This window comes from Muntiacus reevesi, chromosome 16 (genome assembly GCF_963930625.1).
Source record: "Muntiacus reevesi chromosome 16, mMunRee1.1, whole genome shotgun sequence".
Taxonomy (NCBI): domain Eukaryota; kingdom Metazoa; phylum Chordata; class Mammalia; order Artiodactyla; family Cervidae; genus Muntiacus; species Muntiacus reevesi.
Window position 1 is genome coordinate 7,410,531 of NC_089264.1, and position 14,718 is coordinate 7,425,248.

The 14,718-nt window shown below is 36.8% G+C and overlaps 1 protein-coding gene across 1 annotated transcript in view; it reads right to left on the reverse strand.

Moving 5' to 3' along the window:
- Window positions 1–273: 273 nt before the first annotated feature.
- LOC136147998 (bifunctional heparan sulfate N-deacetylase/N-sulfotransferase 3) overlaps window positions 274–14,718 on the reverse strand; it is a 164,397-nt gene continuing 149,952 nt past the window's right edge. Inside the window, exons 12-13 of the mRNA XM_065907434.1 lie at window positions 6,643–6,745; window positions 274–393 (exon numbers count right to left, since the gene is read on the reverse strand). Coding sequence (XP_065763506.1) covers window positions 274–393; window positions 6,643–6,745 — 223 coding nt within the window. The remainder of the gene's footprint in view (window positions 394–6,642; window positions 6,746–14,718) is intronic.

Consider the following 14,718-nt stretch of genomic DNA (forward strand, 5'->3'; position numbering starts at 1 on the left):
TTGGTTGCTATTGATTAACACATGAGTGCACAGTAGTCTCCAATAACCCCACAGGCTCAGATATGGGTTAAGAGAAAGGCCATAGGCCTCAAGGCTTATAACAAATACTTTTAGTTTTCTTTTGTTTCTAATCATCCATGTGCCAGCACATGGAAAGAACTTTGTTTTTCTTGTCTCATTTGAAGAGGTATATTTTAAACCACCTTTTGGTAGCTCGGGGAAGCTCCGGGAGAGGTGAGCGTTCCATGGAGACGCTTCAGCTTTCTGCCAGTGCTATCTCAGCTTCTGCAGCTCCTGCCTCAGCCAGGACGGCAGAGGCTGCCCCAGTCTGTGCAGCAGCTTGGAGAGTTCCACGTTGTGCTCGCGGTAGTAGCTGGACAGAAATGCTCTGCTCTGAGGTGGGGGGAGGAGACACAGGACATCAGTTGTGTCTGTTAGAGTGCACTTCACACACTGTGACGATGTTTATTTATAGCTGTAGATATTTACATAGTGGCTTAAAATTGATTTTAAGCATGCACACTATTTATTTAGCACAATCTAGTCAACAAAAGAGCCCAAAATACAATATACAAAATACTTGGGTGCAACCTCAAAAATGACAGAATGATCTTGGTTTGTTTCCAAGGCAAACCATTCAGTATCACAGTAATCTAAGTCTATGCCTCAACCACTGATGCCAAAGAAGCTGAAGTTGACTGGTTCTATGAAAACCTATTACACCTTCTAGAATTAGCACCCCAAAAAGACATCCTTTTCATCACAGGGGACTGAAATGCAAAAGTAGGAAGTCAAGAGATACCCAGAATAGCAGGCAAGTTTGGTCTTGAAGTACATAATGAAACAGGGCAAAACCTAACAGTTTTGTCAAGAGAACATGTTAGTTATAGCATTTCCAATAACTCAAAAGGTGACTCTACATATGGACATCACCAGATGGTGATGAAATCATACTGTGTTCTTTGCAGCCAAAGATGGAGAAGCTCTATACAGTTAGCGAAAACAAGACCTGGAGCTGACTGTGGCTCAGATCATGAGTTCCTAATTGCAAAGTTCATGCTTAAACTGAAAGAAAGTAGGGAAAATCACTAGCCCATTCAGGTATGACCTAAATCAAATCCCTTATGATTATATAGTGGAAGTAACAAATATATTCAGGGGATTAGATCTGGTAGACACAGCGCCTGAAGAACTATGGATGGAAGTTTGTAACATTGTACCCAAGGCAGTGACCAAAACCATCCTAATGAAAAAGAAATTCAAGAAGCTGAAGTGGTTGGTTGAGGAGGCTTTACAAATAGCTGAGGAAGAAAGAGAAGTGAAGGCAAGGGAGAAAGGGAATGATATACCCAGTTGAATGCAGAGTTCCAGAGAAGAGCAAGGAGAGAGAAGAAGGCCTTGTTAAATAGAGGAAATAGAGGAGAACAATAGAATGGGGAAGACTAGAGATACCTTCAAGAAAATTGGAGATCTCAAGGGAACATTTCATGCCAGGACGGGCATGATAAAGGACAGAAACGGTAAGGACTTAACAGAAGCAGAGAGATTAAGAAGAGATAGCGAGAATACACAGAAGAACTGTACAAGAAAATTCTTAATGACCCAGATAACCATGATGATGTGGTCACTCACCTAGAGCTAGACGTCCTGGAATGTGAAGTCAGGTGGACCTTAGGAAGCAGTACTATGAACAAAGCTAGTGGAGGTGATGGAATTGCAGCTGAGATATTTCAGATCCTAAAAGATGATGCTGTGAAAGTGCTGCACTCAATATGCCAGCAAATTTGGAAAACTCAGCAGTGGCCACAGGATGGGAAAAGGTCAGTTTTCATTCCAATCCCAAAGAAAGGCAATGCCAGAGAATGCTCAATCTACTGTAGAGTTGTGCTCATTTCACGTTAGTAAGGTTATGCTCAAAGTCCTTTAGGCTAGGCTTTAGCAGTACATGAATTGAGAACTTCCAGATGCACAAACTGGATTTAGAAAAGGCAGAGGAGCCAGAGATCAAATTGCCAACATTTGCTGGATCATAGAGAAAGCAAGAGAGTTCTAGAAAAAACTGGAAAGTCCTAGTCAAAGCTATGTTTTTTCCAGTAGTCATGTATGGATGTGAGAGTTGGACCATAAAGAAGGCTGAGTGCTGAAGAATTGATGCTTTTGAACTGCTGTGCTGGAAAATACTCTTGAAAGTCCCTTGGACTGCAAGGAGATTAAACCAGTCAATCCTAAAGGAAATCAACCCCTGAATATTCATTGGAAGAACTGATGCTGAAGCTGAAGCTCCAGTACTTTGGCCACCTGATGCAAAAGAGCTGACTCATTGGAAAAGACTCTGATGCTGAGAAAAATTGAAGGCAGAAGGAGAAGGGAGTGGCAGAGGATGAGATGGTTGGATAGTTTCACTGACTCAATGGACATGAATTTGAGTGAACTCCAGGAGATAGGGGAGGACAGAGGACTGGGGCGTGCTGCAGTCCGTGGAGTTAGAGAGTCAGACATGACTTAGTGGCTGAACAACAAAACATAGTGACTCTGTTCTTGAAAATACACACTCCAAACACATAAATGTTTTCACTAGGGAAAAGACTTTTGTATTAAACATGTGGTTTATTTGTGCAGAATTAAATGTTCAAATAGCTAGATTGAGTTTAGAAATATAGCTGTAACAACTGATTGGTTCCAGTATTATGCTCTATTAAAACCATTCTGGCTTTGGAGCAAGAGTTGGCTTGATAAATCTATAAAATAAAACACTCCTTTGTCATCATTAATTTACATGTAGAATTTGAAGATAATATTTTCTTAAGAGCACTTTAAAGGCATACACAAAATATTCACTGTTAAAACAGTACTGTGTTAGGTAAATCAGATAAACCTATAACCTGATATATTTGCACTGTTTGACCCAAGGAAGGAAAGGAATGCCTTGTAAATGATCCTGATTTATAAGGAGGTAGACTTCCCTTCAATAAAAGAAAATATTTTAATAATTGAAATTGTAAGAAATAGGAAGTGCCGTGATGTAAGGTGGTGTTTAGTGGGATTTATATGTAGTTCAAATGACTGTTGTTGGGAATGTCTTAGAGGGTGGGTTTCTGGATCTTTATCTGTACCTCTCTGCTTTACTACTCTGAGTGTTTCAGTTCAGGTAAATCTTTAAAAGATTAATTTTAAATTAATCTTATTTTCTTCTGCTGCCCTCTTAAAATATCACATCTGGTACCCCATCTTCAATGGCATAGGAAAACATGTCACTTTATGTTGATAACGTCTATGTAACATAGTGGTTTTTGCAATAATTGCGATCACTGGAACAAGATTGAACCTTTGTGCTGTACTGTAACCATCACTGCGATCAAGGGAGAACGAAAACCTTTGTGTGGCTCCTGTGTCAGTCTCCCTGCTTTTCTCTGTGTGGGTCTCCTTAGTCATCAGCTCTAAAACCACCGACAGGCCCAGATAGCACACCCTACCCAGAGAAAGGTGGAGACAAAACATATTCCCAGACCCTCTGTCTGGGGGCCTGATCATTCTGTGCCTCCTTTGCTGCCAACCAGACCTGGAATCCAGGGCTGAGCCTTAGGCCTTTGTGTAGAGCCTTCCCCACCGTGTTCTCTGCTAGCGTCTCCCTTTGCATTGCTCCTCTTTATGAATGAAGCCCTGGGGCAACAGCAGCCTGGGACTGCCTACATTCTGCCAGCTTGCTCCCTAATATTTCCCATGGATTCTCCAGCATCTCAACTAACTTTAGAATTGAACCTCCTGAGATCCACATTCTTCCTACATTCCTTTGGAGTTCTGTATCAGTATCGTACCTCCTGATAGTGAGGATTATCTAAACTGCATCTCAATGTATTGGCTTTTTTGGCATTATTTTCAAACCTGACAGCCTGTGTCAGCAGCCAAACCCTTGTCCTGTGCCCTATTAAGTGAGTACCTGTCCCCATAATCAAGTACCCCTTCTTCTTCTGCTCCCTCCTATGGCAAGGAAACTGATACGAGATTTGTAAAGCACAACACATCCTATTTGAGAGTCTAATATGTTTAGGCCAAAAATTACTAGTACAGAATTCAGTGATATGCAGAATTTATTGTACATACATTGTTATCTGATGATTATTCAGAGAGGGTACTATTTTAGATGGCAAATCAGAGAGAACATATGCTAATATATGCCAATGTAGTCCATTTCATGGAAATTCACATGAAATTAATGTAATAAAAGGAATAATAATGTATACTTCTATAATTTAAAACAGGATAAAAGAAGGAATCGTATAATTCAGTATCAGGTTGCTTATTGGACTATTATCAAAGAAACTCTTAAGTGTTTTTGATTTGGAGAGGTAATTGACTAAGTGGTTCATTCAAAATGTCAGATTTTATTCCTTTCCTATAATGTATTTTGATAAACAAAGCCAAAGTGGAAGCCAAATAATCCACCAAATCTTAATTTCCAGGATCAAATGTATCCTATGATGTTTTGGTGATACTTGTGGGGAAGCGTACTGGTGTTTTTTCTGTAGTAGAAGGAGAAGCAAGCTGTGTGGTGACAGTACTGCCTACTCGAATCTGTTCTACGCATTTTTGTTTTCATTACCCCCAGGAAAGATGCCTTACTCTCGCCTCCTGTCTGGGCATTATCTGTATGAAGTCAGCCACCCTACTCCCTCAAATAAATCCATATGGATAGATATTGTGATATAATAAGAAAAATAAATTTGGTTTTGAATCTGGCTCCAGCAGAGAGCTCCTAAGAACCTTGTAATTTCCTGAGTTACAGGGGTGAAGAGTGTCTTTTGTTACATACAGTAAGTTCCTTTAAACTTTGCCTAAGTTTATGCTAATAGAGTGACTCTTACGGGTCCCTAGATAACTTCAGACAGGCTGGTTGCTAGAGGAGAAGCTCTGGTGCTCAGGACCCTTCTGGACCTTGTCCTGTGTACCTCTTCATTTATAATAATAGAAAGCAAAGTATTTCTGGGGCATGTGAATCATTATATCAAATTATAAAACTTGAGGGGGAATTCTTGGGAACCCCTGATTTGTAGCCAAGTTGGACAGAGGTGTGAATAACCTGGGACCCCACTACTTGCTACTAGAGTTTGAAGGGGGCAGTTTTGTGGGACTGAGCCCTTAATCTGTTGGGACTGTACTTAACCCTGGGTAGTTGGTGTCAGAATTGGATTAAATTATAGGATACCTACCTGGTGTCTGCAGAAAATTACAGAATTGCTTGGTATAGAATGCCCACATATCTGATGTCAGAGGTGTTTGAGAAAAAACATCTTCGGAATATATTACATAGAAACCTTATTGAGAGACATGGAAGTAGTGATATCCTGAAAAGTGTTGGTTTTTTAATCTTTCTCTACCATAGAATTTAATATCATGTCTCAGTATGTGTTTGATGGGAGTAAAATAAAATGCTAAGAAAGATGTTCTACAGTGTCTTAAATGTTTTAGTTTCAGTAAATATACAGAGAAATAGCTTTGACACACATGAAAATGAAACATTTTATATTGCTGTCTTGAAATGCTATGGAATTGCACTTGAATATTTATTAATGTGTATTGTTTTCATAGCGCTCTGAAGGTATATTTTAATAATCCACCAAAGAAAACTGTAGTCCTGAGAGTACCCTCTGTTTATCAAAACAACAGTAAGAACCCCCACCATGTCTTTTAGATAGAATTTAATTATGAGCTTAGTGAGGACAAAGCTCTGTCTCTATCAGATTGGGAAAAAAAACATGGTCCTGAAAGTCTGCAAGTATTACAAAGGATTCAGATAAGTTCAGACCATGTTAGGATTCTCAGACCACTGTAGGATTCTTAGTTACCACAATATACTAAACCTCGTGGGAAAACAGTCTCAAATAATGTTTTAATTTTTGAGTTTTTTTTTTTTTTTTAATAAAATCAATCTACTTGTGTTCTTATGTCCAAATTGCACATTAACTGGACTGATTATGAAATCAAAGTATTAATAAATTGTAATACATGTGTAGTAAGCTTTAAAGTGAAAATATAGGGCCAACAAAGTGGGAAAACTGTAGGTTTAAGTGACCACCATGGCACCATTAGAACAAACATGACATGTTACATGTCTATTGCAAAGTTTGGGTGTCTCCATTCTCCAGAGCCTAAATTACCTGCTAGTATGTTATACATCTGGGAAATATATTAATTGTTTAATCTTATTATCATATTAGCAGTTCAAAACTCAGTATACCAGTAATTATTATTATTATGCAGGCCACATTTACCACTACAGAGTGACTTAGTGAAAATAAAATATTTTGGTCCTATTTTTAATTTCCAGTTGATATATTTCCTGCCCTGGTTTCAGTTAATATTTTTAGTGCTAAAATTTCTGTGAATGTATCTCTTTTTGGAATGAGATGTTGCCTTCTTTGTTCTGATTCAAAATGGCAAATTCTATTGTTGGCCTTTATTCTTGCATGACAGGTAATATATCACTGGAAAAATCAAAACAAGCAAGCAGGATGCATCCAATCCAAATGTTACTTTTTATTTTTAGAAAGTGAATTTTTTATTTTAATCATTTTTTAAGAAAATAGGTATATTTTTATGTATCATTTTGCTTATTTAGTTTGTATTTTTAAGCTCTATACTTACATCAGGATCCATTGGAGGGTATTTTCTTCCTTTGCTCTTTCCAAGGCATTTTGTTTTACCTTCTTCCAGTAACTGACACCAGAAACCTTTATGAGAATCAAACCTTAAAAAAATACAAAGAGCAAAATAGTAGTTTTTGAGCAACTAATATAATATACTGACCAAAAACATGGAATATTTTAATTTGGATATTAATCTATAACTGAGGAAACTGGCATATTTTTTGACTACATCACTTTACATAAAGTCTTTTGGCATACTTCTGAATTCTCAGTCCATCTGTCATCTCGAGAGTTTGCCAGATTTCTAATAGAAAAATTGTCAGCAGAAGGCCTCCTATTAATAGAAATTAATAAGCCTACCTCCTTCATCTGGAAGGGAAAGTTTTATGTTTCAAGCCCATTCTTTCCTTTTGCAGGGTTTAAAAATGACACATCAGGCTTCATCTGTATCTGTGGATTTACATAGTACTTTTACCATTTGATTACAGGTTAATAGAAGAGATAGGGTTTTGGTGTGTCATGGAGTAATTAATTTTAATCTCTAGCTATAATCCATTTAATTTTTTTTTTCCAAAGACACTTTCTTATTTTGGTATGAGCTCTGTATTAAAGTAATAACACTTATAAATGAAGATTTTATGGTATAATTATAATAAAATAATAGTAGCACATTAAATTTATATTTTAGTTTACCAAAATATTTCATATAACTCTTTTTCATTTGAGCTTTCCTTATAACTCCTTAATGATATGGAGTATAGCATTTGTCCCATTTAGTGGCACTTAGCTTAGTGTTTGGCTCTTTGTGAACACTCACCAACTGTTAGCTGAATAAAAAATGAGAAAGAAGGAAATGTTTGTTGAGGTTTATCTATCTTGGACTATATACTTTTTAAGTATGCAGGTGACCACTCAAGTCTGGGCCTCCTGACTCTAGATCCAGGGCCATTTCTTGTTTACTGGTCTCTGGTCGTGTTTTGTATTATCATTCATTATGAATATATAGTAATTTCCATGCTTGACTGTAAAAGTGACTGCTAACAGTATTCATGATTCTTTCACTTGCTTTTGTTATTCAGTGATTCTATTGCTATAATTTCTTCTTCATTAGAAATTATTATCATTTAGGAGCACGTTTTTCTTTTGTCTTCAAGCCATACCACTCAGAATGCTGCATCTAACTCTTTCTTAAAATTATAGTGTAAACAATGAACAACTGGAAATCAAAATAAAAACACATTTAATTTAGCATAAAACATGAAATACCTAGGGATAAATTTAACACAAAATATGTGCAAGATCTGTGTACTGAAAACAGTTGTTAAGAGAAATTACAGAAGACACAAACAACAGAAGAGCTATACTGTGTTCACAGATCAGAATACTAAATATTTTTGAAATATCAGTTCTCTCCAGATTTATCCCCACTCCAGTATTCCTGCCTGGAGAATCCCATGGGCAGAGGAACCTGGTTGAGTACAGTCCATGGGGTCACAAAGAGTTGGACACGACTTAGTGACTGAACGACAACAACCAGATTTATCTAGAGATTCAATGTGAGTTCAATCAAAACTCCAGTGGACTTTTTTGGGTAGAAATTAAAAATATGATTATAAAATGTATATGGAAATAAAAGCTAACAATTTGTTTTAAAGAAGCCAAAACAATTTGAAAGAGGAGATCAAAGCTGGAGATCTTATACTATTTTATTTCAAGATTTACTATAATGCCACAATAATGAAGCCTATATAGTACTGGAACCAATGGATCAATGAACAAAATAGAATCTACAAACAGACCAACACATCTATAGTCAACTGATTTTTAAAAGTAGTTCAGTGGCAAAGGACAGTCTTTTAAGCAAATGGAACTGGAAAAATTGGATATCTATATGAAAAATATGAGTATCAATCCCAACCTCATACTGTATATGAAAATTAACTTGAAATGGGTTATAAAACCTAAATCTAAGAGCTAAACTGTAAGAATTCTAGAAGTAAACATAGAGAAAAACACATATAAAATTTTTGTACCTTTGTTTAGGCAAAGATTTCTTAGGAAGAATGGTAAAAGAATAATGATAATTTTGAATACATCAAAATTTAAAACTTTTGCTTTTCTAAAATATTCAAGAAAATGAAAGGAGAAACCACAGGTTGGGCAAAAATATTTGTAAAATGTATATCTAATAAAGGACTTATATTCAGAATACACAACTGAACTCAATAAAAAAGATGACATTATCAGTAAAAACTGAGTAAAAGATTGGAATAGACACTTCACCAAAAAACACAGATGAATGATCAGTAAACAAATGCAAGTTTGCTCAATATTGTTAGTCATTAAGAAAATGCAAATTAAAAATCACAAATGAAATATCACTAGATACTAGAATGACTTAATTAAAAAAGGCCAATACCAAGCATTGACAAAGATGTGGAACAGCTAGAACTGCTAAACTTTGTTAGGAGAAATTTGAAGATACTATAGCCACCTGGGAAAATTTCTTATAAAGTTAAATATGTAATTACTTTACAACCCACTAATCCCATTTCTAGGTATTTACCCAAAAGAAATGAAAATATATGTCCATACAAAGATCTGTACACAAATGTTCACGGTAGCTTTGTTCACAGTAGTCCCCAGTGGAAACAACCTTATGTCTATCAATTGGCAAAAGAATAAATTGATTGTGTTATATCCATAAAACAGAGTACTATGTAACAATAAAAAACCCTAGTTACTGATGATGTAACATCATGGAGGAATGTCAGAAGTATTATGCTAAGTGAGGAAGTGGAAGAGGGGAAAAGATTGACTGCAAGAGAGCATGAGGAAACTTTTTCTTTAGAAAACTTTAAAAATAACTTCTTTCTTTCTTTTTCTTTGTGACAGTGTATACATGTTTATCAAAATTCATTAAACTGTACAATTAAAATTGGTGAACTTTATTATATGTAAATTACACATCAATAGACCTGATTTAAAATTAGATTGCGATTGAAGTGTGATTTAGAGAGTAGTCTTTGTAGCTAATCTTGTAGACTTTGTAACTATAGCCCTATGAGAAGAAGGCAAACCTATATCTCTGTATCTGCACTGCTTTGGGTATTAGAGACACTACAGGATTGCTCACATCCCATTTGTGCAAAGCCCATTTCAGTCATTATTAAAGTGATTATGTGGACTTCCCTGACGATCCAGTGGTTAAGAATCCACTGGCCAATGCACGGTACATGGGTTTGATCCCTGGTCCAGGAAGATTCCACATGCTTTGGCAACTAATTAAATTTTAAAAAATTATTTAAAAAGTTAAAAAAGTGATTTTGTGGGATCAGAACACAACATGATATGTCTCTGTTGTTTATTTTCTTGTTTGAATCTGTAAGGCAACTGAAAAAATTAGTTTCATACTCAAAGGTATAAGAAAGGAAAGCATTAGTAAATCAACTAACTTCAATAAAATAAATCATTAAGAAATAAAGACTGATTGAAATAATCTATACAGGAAAACTGGGATGCTTTAATGCAACATTTCTGAAAGTCTGCTATTGACATAATTTTTTTCAGTAACATTTTGTCATTAGTAATTTCCATAATTGAACTCTGACTCATTCAGGCCAGGTATTATTATGTTTTTTTTTTTTTTGTTGTTGTTGTTAATATACCTAACTGTAGATACATGTCTGGGTCAAACACATACCTTATATTAAAATGAGCAGTCTTTGGACATAATGTTTCTTTAAGGAACATTAAACTTCACACATATTAAAATTAAAAATAAAAATAAAAATAGATTTTTCTTTCACCTCTGGTAGTTGATTACATCTCATGCAATGAGCTGTCATGCTGGACTTTACTGAGAAAAATATGTGTCTGTGTAGCTGACACCTAGCCCAGACATCTATATGCATAAATTCACAGGCAGTGGTATAAGTGTATCATAGTGGAAACAAAAAGGAGAGGAAGGTAAAGGAAGATCATATTACTTTTCAGGTTGACTGAGAAGGTGAGGGACTGATGTTGATGAAGGACCTTGTAAGCAATTCAGATCCCAAGTGAAGAAACTTGACAGGAGATGGAGAAAGATCTTATTCCAGTCTTTTTATATCATCAGCATCCCTCAGGACTACTAATATCTGGTAGAACAGCAAGGAAACAACCTTTCCATGTAGGCCCTGGCAGCTCGTCATTTCATGTGGGAAATAGTGCTGGCTAGGAACATTTTGGAGAAAAATTAAGTGTTGTTTAGCGTCTCTCCGTGTTTATCCCTCCCTGGAGGTAAGGTTACTTTATCATTGTGTCTCCAGAGTCATGACATAATATTGTCATTCAACAAATCTTTGTTGAATTAAATTTAGAATAAAACAAGAATGAACTGGTACTTAAGTTTGTGAGAAATATTGATATCACCTGGGGCTGTCTAGAAATAACTGGAAGAGACTTGTGGGCAGGGACAATCAAGATTCTCCAGTGACTCAGCTTCCAAATGGTAACATTCTCTTTGTTAATGAAGATGTGACCCTTATCTTACCCTTGGGCAGGTGAATTCCAGGGAACATTCAGATTATACTTAGGTGCAAGGCTGTTTGAAATGTCTTTACACTGAATTGTTATTTTCATGAATGAATACTGAATTGTGTGGATATGCCAAATTTTCTTAAATCTGTTAACCAAACCGGTTCCAGCTTTAGGCTATTATGAACAATGCTGCTGTGAACAATTGTTTGTGAACATAGGTTTTCATTTTTTTGGGGGTAGATTCATAGGCATGGCATTGGATTATTTCTAAACTTCTGTTTAATTTTTAAGAAACTGTAAAACTGCTTTTCTGAAGTGGCTATACATTACTATCAGCAGTATATGAGGTTACCAATTTCTCCACATTTGTGCCAATATTTGGTATTGTCTTTTGGATTATAGCTATTCTAGTGGTATTTTGATGTGGTTTTAATTTGAATATCACTAGGATTATACATTTATTATGCATAGTGACAGTGTGTCTGGAGATGAATTATTTTTTTTTATTTATTTTTAGTGTATTTCAAAATTTATCCTGTTTTAATCAGTGGATAGTATTCCATTGGATGTACATATCACATTTATATTTATTTTTAATTGAAGTTTAGTTGATTTCATGAATCACCGAAAATAGTTCTTTAGGCACTGGATCTATTAGATCCCTTGAATCTATTTGTTACTTCCACTGTTCATGACATTATACAGGTTCGTGACATTGTACAGGAGTCAGCGATCAAGACCATCCCTAAGAAGAAGAAATGCAAAAGGGCAAATAGTTATCTGAGGAGGCCTTACAAATAGCTGTGAAAAGAAGCAAGGTGAAAAGTAAAGGAGAAAAGGAAAGATATTCCCATCTGAATGCAGAGTTCCAAAGAATAGCAAGGAGAGACAAGAAAGCCTTTCTCAGTGATCAATGCAAAGAAATAGAGGAAAACAACAGAATGAGAAAGACTAGAGATCTCTTCAAGAAAATTAGAGATACCAAGGGAATATTTCATGCAAAGATGGGCACAATAAAGGACAGAAATGGTATGGACCTAACAGAAGCAGAAGATATTAAGAAGAGGTGGTAAGAATAAACAGAAGAACTATACAAAAAAGATCTTCATGACCCAGATAACCATGATGGCATGATCAGTCACCTAGAGCCAGACATCCTGGAATGTGAAGTCAAGTGGGCCTTAGGAAGCATCACTACAAACAAAGCTAGTGGAGGTGATGGAATTCAAGTTGAGTTATGTTAAATCCTAATAGATGATGCTGGTAAAGTGCTGCACTCAATATGCCAGCAAATTTGGAAGACTCAGCAGTGGCCACAGGACTGGAAAAGGTCAGTTTTCACTTCAATCCCAAAGAAAGGCAATGCCAAAGAATGTTCAAACTACTACACAATTGCACTCATCTCACACACTAGCAAAGTAATGCTCAAAATTCTCCAAGCCAGGCTTCAACAGTATATGAACTGTGAAGGTCCACATGTTCAAGCTGTATTTAGAAAAAGCAGAGGAATCAGAGATCAAATTGCCAACATCCATTGGATCATAGAAAAAGCAAGAGAGTTCCAGAAAAACATTTACTTCTGCTTCATTGACTATGCCAAAGCCTTTGACTGTGTGGATCACAACAAAGTAGAAAATTCTGAAAGAGATGGGAATACCAGACCACCTTACCTGCCTCCTGAGAAATCTATATGCAGGTCAAGAAGCAAGTTAGAACTGGACATGGAATAACAGACTGGTTCCAAATAGGAAAAGGAGTATGTCAAGGCTGTATATTGTCACCCTACTGATTTAACTTATATGCATGAGAAACGCTGGGCTGGATGAAGCACAAGCTGGAATCAAGATTGCTGGTAGAAATAACAATAACCTCAGATATGCAGGTGACACTACCCTTATGGCAGAAAGCGGAGAACTTAAGGGCCTCTTGATGAAAGTGAAAAAGGAGCATGAAAAAGTTGGCTTAAAACTCAACATTCTGAAAACTAAGATTATGGCATCTGGTCCCATCACTTCATGGCAAATAGATGGGGAAACGGTGGAAACAGTGAGAGACTTTATTTTGGGGGCTTCCCAAATCACTACAGATGGTGACTGCAGTCATGAAATTAAAAGATGCTTGCTCCTTGGAAGAAAAGCTATGACCAACATAGACAGCATATTAAAAAAGCAGAGATATTACACTGCTAACAAAGGTCCATCCAGTTAAAGTTGTGGTTTTTCCAGTAGTCATGTATGGATGTGAGAGTTGGACTATAAAGAAAGCTGAGCATTGAAGAATTTATTGTTTTGAACTGTGGTGTTGGAGAAGACTCTTGAGAGTCCCTTGGAGTGCAAGGAGATCCAACCAGTCCATCCTGGGGGGAAATCAGTCTTGAATATTCATTGAAAGGACTGATGCTGAAGCTGAAGCTCCAATACTTTGGCCACCTGATGTGAAGAACTAACTATTGGAAAAGACCCTGATGCTGGGAAAGATTGAAGGCAGGAGGAGAAGGGGACGACAGAGGATGAGATGGTTGGATGGCATCACCGACTAGATGGGGCATGAGTTTGAGCAAGCTCCGGGAGTTGGTGATGGACAGGGAAGCCTGGAGTGCTGCAGTCCATGGAGTCTCAAGGAGTCGGAAGCAACTGAACAACTGAACTGAACTGATAGTTGATTTACAGCGTTGTGTTAATTTCTGCTATATGGCAAAGTGACTCAGTTCTACATATATATACATTCTTTTTTATATTCTTTTCCATTATGGTTTATCCTGGGACATTGACTATAGTTCCCCATGCTATATCATAGGACCTTGTTGTCCACCCATTCTATATATAATAGTTTGCATCTATTAACCCCAAACTCCCAGTGCATCCTCCACCCACTCACTCACTGCATTGTTGTTGTTATTCAGTCACTGAGTCATGTCTGACTATTTGCAACCTCATGAACTGTAGCATACCTGGCTTCCCTCTCCTTCACTATCTCCTGGAGTTGTTCAGGTTCATGTCCATTGAGTCAGTGATGATATGCAATCATCTCATCCTCTGTCACCCCCTTTTCCCTTGCCCTCAATCTTTCCTGGCATTAGGGTCTTTTCCAATGAGCTGGCTCTTCACATCAGGTGGCCAAAGTATTGGTACTTCATCCACAGTCCTTGAATGAATATTCAGTGTAGATTTTCTACTCTTAAGAGTCTTTCCAGCACCACAGTTTGAAAACATCAGTTCCTCAGTGCTCAGCCTTCTTTATGGTCCAACTCTCATATCCATACATGACTACTGGAAAAACCATAGCTTTGATTATAGGGACCTATGCCAGCAAAGTGCTGTCTCTGCTTTTAAAAACACTGTCTAGGTTTGTCATAGCTATTCTTTCAAGAAGCAAGTGTCTTTTATTTTGTGGCTGCAGTCACCATCTGCATAGATTTTGGAGCCCAAGAAAATGAAATCTGACATGATTTCCACATTTTCCTCATGTATTTGCCATGAAGTGATAGGACTGGATGCCATAATTTCATTTTATGAATGTTGAGTTTTAAGCCAGCTTTTTCACTCTCCTTTTT